General features: G+C 44.3%; 2 protein-coding genes across 2 annotated transcripts; both read left to right on the plus strand.

Moving 5' to 3' along the window:
* Nucleotides 1-351: 351 nt before the first annotated feature.
* LOC139366715 (ribosome biogenesis regulator 1 homolog) lies at nucleotides 352-1,749 on the plus strand. The gene has a single exon (XM_071104405.1). It carries the CDS (start codon nucleotides 386-388, stop codon nucleotides 1,445-1,447), a length of 1,062 nt encoding a protein of 353 aa, XP_070960506.1. The 5' UTR covers nucleotides 352-385; the 3' UTR covers nucleotides 1,448-1,749.
* Nucleotides 1,750-6,496: 4,747 nt separating this feature from the next.
* On the plus strand, nucleotides 6,497-10,186 carry LOC139366986 (vexin-like). Its single transcript, XM_071104814.1, has 5 exons — nucleotides 6,497-6,673; nucleotides 7,304-7,347; nucleotides 7,959-8,129; nucleotides 8,501-8,577; nucleotides 9,321-10,186. Exons 1-5 carry the CDS (start codon nucleotides 6,604-6,606, stop codon nucleotides 9,577-9,579), a joined length of 621 nt encoding a protein of 206 aa, XP_070960915.1. The 5' UTR covers nucleotides 6,497-6,603; the 3' UTR covers nucleotides 9,580-10,186.
* Nucleotides 10,187-11,761: the final 1,575 nt, after the last annotated feature.

Genomic DNA, 11,761 nt, shown 5'->3' on the forward strand with positions numbered 1-11,761 from the left:
CTGCCAAAAACCAATACACAGACCCTGAAAAGAAAGTGAGTTGGTTGTGCCATTCTTTAGTTTAGAGGTCTCAAGGTACATCAGGTATACATTAAATAATATTCTACTTTGATAGTGATAATCAAGTAATATAACTCAACTATTCACTTTCTTCAAGTGAAAGGCTGTATTTAAAAAATATATATATATGTTTTTTGTTGTTGCCATGACTCAAGTAATACAATGACACCACCTAGTGGACACAAGTGGGGAAAAATAAATCAGAATGTGGAAATTTGAACCCGGAAATAAATGAATGACCTTTTCACGTGACCTGAAACACACGTGGGACCCGTTCTTTATTATACCTCAGTGCTTGAGACCGACATGCTTTCAGAAATCCAAAATGGCTGCGTGCAGTATAGAAGACTTGCTTGCTAAAGCTGAACAAGATGAGGCTGAAAAACTCAAAAGTATCACCGTTCAGAAAGAACTGGACCTCGAGTTTGACATCGGAAACTTGGTCGCATATGACAAGAACCGTATTGACATTCGACAGTTTCGTGAACAGAAGAAAGAGGATTTCCTGCGTTCGCTAGCTCGTGACAACACGCAGCTTCTGGTCAACGAGATATGGAAGCATCCAACTGAGAGAGTTGAGGAGGTAATCGTAGTCAAACTACCCGAGCCGACCACTCCACTGCCGAGAGAGAAGCCCCCGCCAAAGCCCAGGCCTCCAACCAAATGGGAGGAATTCGCCAAACTGAAGGGGATCCAAAAGAAGAAGAAAACTAACCTGGTATGGGACGATGTTGCCAAAGAGTGGAAGCGGCGTTGGGGCTACAAGCGTGTCAATGATGGCACAAAAGAGTGGCTGATTGAGGTTCCCGAAACGGCAGATCCTAACGAGGACCAATTCGCCAAACGCAACAAAGCAAAGAAGGAGAAGGTGGCAAAGAACGAGCTGCATCGCCTGAGGAACATAGCCAGGGCACAGAAAATCAAAGTACCAGGTGTTGGACTCACACCGATCGCCCAGCAATCCAAAACTGACCTGGCTAGGGCTGTCAATGTGGCCAAGTCATCCACCGCTTCCGCAGGTAAATTCCAAGACCGCTTACCTAAGGAGAAAGCTCCCAGAAACACCGGGAAGAAGAGGAAATTCCAGCCGGTCATTGGGAACTTTTCCAGTGAAAAGCAGAGGCAGCTGGATCTGTTGAAAGTGATGGACAGTAAGAAACCTCGTCTGGACGTCAACAAAGCTGTAAACAAACAAATGCGAGAGGTTGACCGAGAGGAGGCTGCAGCAAAATTTAAGAAGGGGGGAAAGAAGGGACGCAAGGGTGGTAACTTCTCTGGAAAAGGAAAGGGTGGTGGTGGGAAGGGCAAAGGTAAAGGAAGAGCAGGGGGTAAGGGTCAAGGACCACCTAGTGGTAAAAAAGGAGCTGGGAAACTAGGGAAGCGCTAAGGAGGACCTTTAGGAACTTTGCATGTCATTCATCATAAGTACCTTGTCTCAGATGTATCGGACTGCACAATATGAACTGACTACTTCATTATGTCTCCCACCTGCACTGTCATATTGCTGGGAGGTGTCTTCTGTCCCATCATGCAAATTTCTTAATGGCTCACCCATGATGTTGTGTGAAATGAAATACGTTCTTTATTTACCTCATCAGTCCTCAATTTGTTATAGATTTGTCAATGCAATGTACAACTTTTTGGTACAGGGTTATGTTTGATATTTCAAATTAAAATCAACTTCAAAAATATATGCTGTGTTTGAGATTTTCTAAGAATGTAGGGCACAGTGCATTGTTACTGCACACAATAGCAAGTGCACATCTTCCATGCAATGGTTACAGTAGGGCTGCCACTGGTCTGTAAACAACAGAACAAATATTTTAGGGACACTTTTTAAAGGATATGGGTCAACCAAGAAAAACCTGTCTCTCTGAAGGCTGCTATTTTTCTTTTTGTCCTTCACTGAATATTAGTCAATCATTATGTAGATTTTCCCACTGGACGCGTACAACACTTGGGGGCAGAGAGGAGAGGGAGGGGTGAACACAACTCTTTTTCATTATGCTCCTGTAGAAAAGTGCTTAGGAATCCACAAGTGTGGCTGCATATCAGTATGAATGTGCTCTTGTAGTAGACTGCCTCAGTCCCATCACTCCATAAGGGCCAGATGGAATTGACTGAGGCCTGCCCAGAAATTATGTAAAATATTAACAAATACAATTGTACTGAATACAGACAATGCTGTAAAGTAGTTAATTGATACGAAAATGTTTCCTGGAATCAGATTAAGCCTATTCCTACACTAAAAAGCATTTGAATATACATTTAGGCACGAGTGGACAGTTTTATTTAACTAGGCAAGTCAGTATGCCACATATGCTCTCTCTAATTCTCTCTTTCTTTCTCTCTCTCGGAGGACCTGAGCCCTAGGACCATGCCCCGGGAATACCTGACATGATGACTCCTTGCTGTCCCCAGTCCACCTGACTGTGCTGCTGCTCCAGTTTCAACTGTTCTGCCTTGTTATTATTGGACCATGCTGGTCATTTATGAACATTTGAACATCTTGGCCATGTTCTGTTATAATCTCCACCCGGCACAGCCAGAAGAGGACTGGCCACCCCACATAGCCTGGTTCCTCTCTAGGTTTCTTCCTAGGTTTTGGCCTTTCTAGGGAGTTTTTCCTAGCCACCGTGCTTCTACACCTGCATTGCTTGCTGTTTGGGGTTTTAGGCTGGGTTTCTGTACAGCACTTTGAGATATCAGCTGATGTACGAAGGGCTATATAAATAAATTTGATTTGATTTGAAAGAACAAATGCTTATTTAAAATGACCGCCAAACACTAACGACACTGAGCTAATTGTGCGCCGCCCTATGGGACTCCCAATCACGTCCGGTTGTGATACAGTCTGGAACTGAACCAGGGTCTGTAGTGATGTCTCTAGCACTGAGATGCAGTGCCTTAGACCGCTGTGCCACTCGGGAGCCCAAAAGTTTTGCTGCCCCATGTGAGGATCATGGTCTGGGAAACTGACCCTGTAAGTAGTGTCATATGATGATATAAACAGAGAGCCTGTCTGTCTCTAATGCATTGCATGTAGACCTAATGACCAAGAATAGAGGTGATGTAATTGGACTTTCTTAGAAACATACAGTACAGGAGCTGGGCCTGCTTATCAGATTAACTGTGCTGTTGGTTATATAAAACTGGCTTTGGCCCCAGTGAGATAGGTGCCCTCTCAGGTCAGCTTTCCATTCACCTGGCCAGGACATTACACCTGGCCATACCAATCAAGGAGACCCACACAGGGAAAAAACAACCACGTGAGCCTGGGATCTGAATTAATAATCTGCTGCTGCAAGGCAAAATGTGAAACCAAATTATATTTTCAGTGAATACGAAATACTTACCTCGATTAGCAGCTCTTCATTATGCATAGCCAAAGTTATTTTCATAATGCATTACGTACTGTACATCTGGTCAAAACGACATCAAATAACTATCCACACAGAAATAGTGGGGCAAGCTGAATTGTACCCTATTCCCTCTGGGGAGTACTTTCATCCAGAGCCTGATATGCCTGTACTCAAGCATCACTCGGCGATAGTCTAGGGCAGGGGTCCCCAATTCAATTAATCTGTGGTCCCATTTTTGCTTGAGCGGGTGGTTGGAACATAGTGTTAAATCATTTGTACACTAGAATCAGATATAGTATTTGACAAAAACAGACTAATTTCAAACCTTTATTACATTGCGATCTGATCACGTGCCTCTATGCGTGGGAATACTTGGGAACAGATTTCCTAAATAAGAATCACTTTGAGCTGATTTCCTAGTGATTTTTCTGTCAGTTATGTCCAACAACAAAAAATGTAGCTCAGAAAACTTTGGGGACAAATAAAATTATCCGTGGGGGGTCGCCAATTATAGAACTCATGGTCTAAGACAGGGTTTCCCAAACTGCACCTGGGGGGCCCAAGGACCGAGTTTGAGAAACCCTGGTCTAAGGGAACAGAATCCTAAACGTGTTGTGTGCAAAACAAGGGAAAACTGAGGAGAGATTGAATTGAAGTTAGAGTTTAGTGTGTGCAATCTATAGGTACTTTAACACTAATACAAGACTAAGGAGGACAATGAGGTTAATCGTCTGTCAGATCAATTTACCAGGTGTGTCTTCACTTCTGCTCTGCTACTAAACTACACACCGCTATCACACACCACGTTTCCCCATTTGAAAGCAGAGCTATTTCTCAGCCCTTTTGGCTCCAGACAGGCAGCCATAGTCAGATCTATTTTCCCTCACTATCAGGCCAAATACACTGGAAATAGGCAAATCAGGACGTGAGTTCTAGAGCTCTCCATTGTGAATGCAAGTGTTCTTTCATTTCTCTTGCATATCATGCCCAGAGACACAACTGGATCTTAGCACTAGATATACTTTTTAATGTCTACTCATTTGACCAAATTCAATGGAGAGTTGACAATTAATTTGCTCGTCTCATCAACTTTCTCAAGCAGTTACCCTTCCAAAAAACCTGATCGATTGCACTTGTCAATACAAGAACATACTGTAATTCTTACAATAGACAGATTGGGCACAACGTTACAGATAGGGTTGTATATACAGTATCCACCACATTATTGCTCTTTCAGAGCTGTGGTTGTTTTGTTTCTGACTGACTGCATAATCTCCCACATTTTTGATGGATAGTGTTTGACTGCTGTCACAAGCCAGCAGCAAAGCCCCTACGCACTGGGGAGGGAGGGGGCGAGGCAAAGGGTCTAACTAACCACCATCTGTTGACTGACTGGTCCATCTCCAGACCCACCCAGTCAAAACCCCATTCATCTCATGCCTATCCTGGCCACTGCTGGGACACACCACACACATCGTCATTGGTAAAAATCAATCAACCGCCCTGAAGTGAAATTATGAATTCTGTTGGGGCAGGGAACCAAGGCATCAATCCCGGGCCACCTCATGCCTGTAGCCAGATGGAGGGAGGACAATAGGCAAATGATTAAATCAAATCAAATATATTTATAAAGCCCTTTACACCAGCAGATGTCACAAAGTGCTTTTGCAGAAACCCAGCCTAAAACCCCAAACATCAAGCAATGTAGATGTAGAAGCACGGTGGCTAGGAAAAACTCCCTAGAAAGGCAGGAACATAGGAATATATCTAGAGAGGAAGCAGGCTCTGAGGGGTGGCTAGTCCTCTTCTGGCTGTGCCGGGTGGAGATTATAAGAGTACATGGCCAGATCGTTCTTCAAGGTGTTCAAACGTTCATAGATAACCAGCAAGGTCAAATAATAATCACAGTGGTTGTAGAGGGTGCAACAGGTAAACACCTCAGGAGTAAATGTCAGTTCGATTTTCATAGCCAAGCATTCAAAGGTCGAGACAGCCGGTGCGGTAGAGAGAGAGAGAGAGAGAGAGAGAGAGAGAGAGAGAGAAAGAGGGGGAGAGAGAGAGGGTCGAAAACAGCAGGTCCGGGACAAGGTAGAACGTCTGACAAGGTAGAACGTCTGACAAGGTAGAACGTCTGACAAGGTAGCATGTCCGATTACAGGATGACAAGTTGAAGTGGCCAAGCAATGTTTATAGATGGGTGTTCAGTGACATTCCACTATTAGTGCACACTGGGATTAATGAGTTAAATTAGAATATGATAGTAAATTATGTTTTGATGCACTTGTTTTGACTTCAAAATAAATGTCCAAAATTAATTTCGAATTATATGATTTGCTAGAGACAAAAAATATGTAGTCAAGCACCATAATGTAGTCAAGCACCGTAATGCAGTCCAGCACCATAATGTAGTTAAGCACCATAATGTAGTTAAGCACCATAATGTAGTTAAGTACGGTAATGCAGTCCAGCACCATAATGTAGTTAAGCACCATAATGTAGTTAAGCACCATAATGTAGTTAAGCACCATAATGTAGTTAAGCACCATAATGTAGTTAAGTACGGTAATGTAGTTAAGCACCATAATGTAGTTAAGCACCATAATGTAGTTAAGTACGGTAATGCAGTCCAGCACCATAATGTAGTTAAGCACCATAATGTAGTTAAGCACCATAATGTAGTTAAGTACGGTAATGCAGTCCAGCACCATAATCTAGTTAAGCACCATAATGTAGTTAAGTACGGTAATGTAGTTAAGCACCATAATGTAGTTAAGCATATATGCCACATGCTTGTGAAAATGGCACCAAAGTGATTTTAAAAAACTAGATGGAGATAATGCCCGAATAAATCTGCCAGTCACAATTTGCTTGAATTATGTAACGTATGTGTGTGAGTTTGTCTCTGCTTAACTTTGTTTGTGTTTCTGGATATATGCTTACACGGGGGGTGTGCGCCTATGTTTCAGTGTGTGCGTGTGTGTGCGCGTGTGTGTGTGTGTGTGTCTGTTCCAGTAAGTGCTGCAGTGGATTAGTCACCTGGTTTATTTAAGGCAGAGAGAGGGTGCAGACACATCAGTGCATAACTGCCTAGTTGTACATAGAGTACATAGTTAATGAGAGACTGGGTTGCTTAGTCAGTTAGTCAGTGTGTATGACTTAGGTCCTAAGTCATTCAGTCAGCATGCAGAGCAACATCTACAGGCAGCAGAATGAGCACTTTGAAGTCTTTACCACTGTCCTCTCCCCACAAGGTGAGTAGCACAGTAGCAAGTTACTGCTTACATCAATATGCATATATAGATATAGATATAGATATGTGTGTGTGTGTGTGTGTATATATCTATATATGTATGTGGGTATCTGCAGTGGGCTAGATGGGAGAAGCTTGGCAAGGAAATACACCCTTCTGAAAAAAAGATGCTGCAATTACTGCATCCAAAGTACCACAGTTGACTGTAGTTACTGCACTGTTACTGCAGTTTCAAAACTGACATCTTTTTTTTGAAAGTGCGGTGCTTAACTTGTGTGTGTGCAGCACATTATTAGCACATTATTGTAATTATTAGCACATTATTGTAATTATTAGCACATTATTGTAATTATTAGCACATTATTGTAATTATTAGCACATTATTGTAATTATTAAGATTCATGATATTGACCTTTCAATGATGATTAAAATTCCATTCCATTTGATTTGTAATGTAAACTGCAGTTGTTTATTTTGCATACTGTAATGGTCCTGGGTATTGATGGCAGACTGAAATACGTCTAGAATCATGTTGTTCTTTTTTCCACCAACTTTTCCTTCCCTGATGCTTTGCTATAGTTCTTTGTGATGGGAGCTATTTTTTGCTGATTCATCTCTCCTTGTTTACCAGTTCACCGGGGACGATGCCAATTCAGACAGGCAGAGGCTGACAAGGCAAGTTATTTTCCTGTTAATGCTCACTCTCAGATCCTCAACATTTATTAACTATGTTGAATGAAAATATGCTTGGATGAATTCAACTTGTTGATACAATTGGTAGATGTGCAATTGGTAGATTCACCCTCATATCCCCTGGATTCTGTTCATGCAAGCATGAGACATCTAATGTAGATTGTTTTTGTGTCTCCAGCTACACTTGTCTGTAGAGACAATTGCATTAGTTAGTTCAAATTAGATGCTGTCTGTTATGTCATTCATTACCATGAGACTAAAGAGAACAGATCATGGAGAACAGCAGGTGATTGGGTTTCTTTTTAACTGTGAGCCAGGTAATCCATAGAGTTTTAGCCAGCCACCTAATCCTCTTCATTCATTCAGGCATAGACTCAATGTGAATGAGCTGCGGGAAAGGAATGGAACAATGAATTGGACATGTCATGACACCTCTTTGATCATCACAAGGCACACTATATCATATAAACTTACTGCAGAGACAAGCATATACTGTGACAGACATATGGAACACCGCTGCATGTGCTCAAATAATGCATCTGTCTTGTTACATTTAAATGTATTGAAGTTGCATTTCTCGATTAATCCACTAGATGGTGGTAAAGCGCAGCTACAAGCCCCACTGGCCAGATGAGCTGGCGCTGACCCGGGGGGAGTTCATCCTGGTTCTGTGTAAAGATGATGAGGCCCGGTGGTTTGGGCGGCTGCAAAACGGACAGCAGGGATACTTCCCGGCCTCGCATGTTGTGGAGCTGAGCCACCAGGTTAGTGGCTAGTGGAAATTGTCTTATGCTAGGCAAAAGCAACATTCCGTCTCTGAGTGTGTAACAAGGCTCTAGTTCTACTCTATTCTATTTATAGTCATCAATCAAGACTTTGATTAGTTAAATCAATCGTGTTGGTGCTTGGCTGGAACAAAAGCCTGCATACACACCTCGTATGCCCTTGCACTGCTCGCAGATATAAGATTGCCCACCCCTACTCTTCATAAAGAATAGCTCTGCTGATTTACAGAAAAGTATGTCTGGTTAGAATAGCATACCTGAGTTTTTGACATGACAGAGGGATAGCAATACAGAACAGTCCCAGCAGTAATCCCACCCTGTCATTGACACACCTCTGTTTGTGTTGTTAGGACGATGAGCCAGCTAAAGACGTCCACCGCTTAGTGAGACGGGGTTCAGCTCCGGCCACGTATGCAGGTGGTACTGGGTGAGAGCAGCGCGCCCAAAACACACACACAGATACACACTCAGAAAGACACAAACACACACTATCCTCAATCAAACCCCCCTCCACAAGTGCGTGTACACAACTCATACACACACCCCAGCAGCTGCTCTCCACACACACACACCCCTCACTGCCTCCACCTCCTCCAGTTCCCCTCCGCCCAGCGCACCCTGAACAGGTGGCCCCTCTCATCCCTCATTAGTTGACAAAGCACACAGATTACACCCCCCCACCCCCCACCCCCGACCCCTCCCTCCCTGATCAATTCCCACTCACTGCACTGCTGCTCCCTCACACACTGGACCACAGTGGGGGCTCACAGTCACAGACCTGTGTTCAGGGGAGTAGATGAGGGCTCCCTCTTTCCCTCAAAAAATATTGTGTTTCATAATGTCAAACAGTGGAACAGAACTGTCTGTATAATCTGACTGAAGTGCCCTCAGTGAACGTGGAAATGTAAACAGTAGTTGGATGTTGTTTTAGAGATGATCGAAGATTATACATCTTAGTTGTGCCATGTGACTTAGGCCCCTCCTAATGTGTGTAGAGGTGAACGTAGCTCCTTGAGCTGCAACAGCCTGCACACACACACACACACACACACACACAGAGCGAGCCCCCTGAACAGCCCTGCGCTTGTCTTGTCTGCGCTGAGCGCTGGAATTTGGGTCAGCGGGAATAAACATGTCCTTTGTGTTTGTTGTGTCTTCTTTGTTCTCCAGCGCACTCAGGCTGCAGGCCCTCCGCAGAGCCAGCAGAGCAGCGGCAGGAGGGGGGCCGGAGGGGGCCGAGGGGGAGAGAGAGGGCCCCATCCTGATACTGAAGTCCCAGATCTCTCTCCCTAACAGGCTGCCCCAGCCCCTGCCCCAACCCCAGCCACAGGCACACAGCTCCCCAAGCTTCCTCCACAGGATCCTATCCAAGCACCGTCGGAGGAGTGATTGTCATGGGTCCAGCAACACGGGCTACATGGCCGACTAAGATGCTACGATGGACGGTGGTGTGTGGGGAGAGAAACAGGCACAAGAGGGGAAAGGAGGGAAGAGAGAGGAGGAGATTGGGTATAGCGAAAAGTGACTACATTTTGTGCCCACCCCCAATGGGGCCAGGTAGGGTTGCCATAGTTACATCACTAATGCTAGTCTATGACTGAACTGCTGGCTGCATCATTGGAGAGCTGGAGTGAGGGTAACTACTTCCTTGCCTCCTCTGTAAAGTGTTTAAGAAATATCAATGGTGTACCGTATATACATTTTCAGGGATTAAGATGTGACATTAAGCAAGCCGTAAATTGAAGGGTTGAATAGGGGGATCAGATTTATGACTATATTTTATGAAGCTAACTGTGTTTACTTCAGCCAAATAATGTTCCATGAGTCTGCTTGAGCTTTCTGTTCCATGAGTCTGCCTGAGCTTTCTGTTCCATGTTGTCATCCATATTAGGCTGTATTCTCTGCAACTACGACGTTCCAGAGCAGCACTAAATCATTGATATATTTCCTTTTGACTATAAATTGTTCAATTTAATTTGTGTTAAACCCAACATCAGCCAAGAATGTATTTTTCATAAAAAATAATCAAACCCGTACTTGCGGCTGATATCCCTTAATTCTAGTTAGTAACATATTCCACTACAGCATGTACCACGGCAAGAGTCTTCCATTCAACGGAGCTGAAAAAAGCCCTGCGAAGTGAGAGGATGTGTGATTGAGGCGTGTTGAAAGGCACTGCCAAAGGAAATGGCATCATTATTGTGAAGGTTGCCCAGGCAATGGTAAAACAGCTCTCTCTCTCTGGGCTCCACACAGTCTTCAGTGGTACCTCCCAGCATGGCCACGACTGGAGTACGCTGTAGAATGTATCCTTTGAAAGGGCAACGCTGTGGAATGTATCCTTTGGAAGGACTAAAGCTCCAACTCTCTAATCCTAATCCTAACCTTGACCTCTATTAGATTTAGACACCACATCCACCAGCCCAGTGATGTGTCCATTGATAAACTTAGATCAGATCTATTCTAACAAGGACCATATCCCCGCCTGATATGTGAGATTATGGCACTAGCCAGCAGTAATGCGAACTACGGGGAATGCTGGTTAAAAAGGTAAGCGTTTAAAAAAAACACCAAAACCAAAAGCCGTCCTGTAATTTATGACTAGTTGCATGGTCAGTCTAAACCTCTGTGTTGTTGAGATGGAAGCAGAAATAGTGTCTGAACAGTTTTCCAACATCTTGGTGTTCCCTCGCACATCTTCCTGATTTCTTAGTATGTGTTATAGGATGTTTGATGCTGGAGGCCTGGCCGCCACAGCCATCTGCTGAGAAAGGCTTAGCACCTCTGAGAGAGGAGCAGCTTTCCCCCTCTGACTGGCCTCTCCTCTCTCTACTCTCCTTCATCCATTCATTCATTCATTCATTCAGTGCTTTAGTTATCTTTAATCCAGGGTCAAACTCTGCCTCTCTCTAACTCCTGGAATAAAGCCTTGCTATGTGGATTATTGTGGTTGACATCCAGTGGGGACAGTGACAGCTACACACAGAGTGACAGAGGCCCTACTCTCATAGAGGCTAGAGGCCCAGAGGGCTGGTGTGTGTGTAGAGGGGGGGTGTTCACCTGCCTGACACCTGTTCTTTCCCCTCCTCACCTGTGGAGCAGCAGATGCTATGCAGGAGAATGCTGAGCCCTGCCCCACCCCCAGTGAACACAGTCTGTACCCCTCATACACTGTCTTCCATGCCCATTCAACCAGGAAACCTTGACTAAGCGCGCGCACACACACACACACACACACACACACACACACACACACACACACACACACACACACACACACACACACACACACACACACACACACACACACACACAAGTTACACCTCAGATACACACAGAAAGAAACACAAACCACACAGACCAACCCAGTCCAATGTATTGTATCACCCCTCATTGTGAATCTGTTGTTTGTTGCTAAAAGTGTAGTCAGGCAGCAGGCTCCTCTAGTATACCAGTTAGGTGCTGCTGTTCATTAGTGAGCCTGTTTAACCTCACAGCACTAACATACACAGGGGAACTGGAGACCTAGGACCTATTTACAGCAGAAAGGGACCAAAACACACACACACAATTTGGTTTTCCCGCCTAAAGTGTCTCATCCCCTCAGTGGT

Source organism: Oncorhynchus clarkii, chromosome 15, assembly GCF_045791955.1.
Source record: "Oncorhynchus clarkii lewisi isolate Uvic-CL-2024 chromosome 15, UVic_Ocla_1.0, whole genome shotgun sequence".
NCBI lineage: Eukaryota > Metazoa > Chordata > Actinopteri > Salmoniformes > Salmonidae > Oncorhynchus > Oncorhynchus clarkii.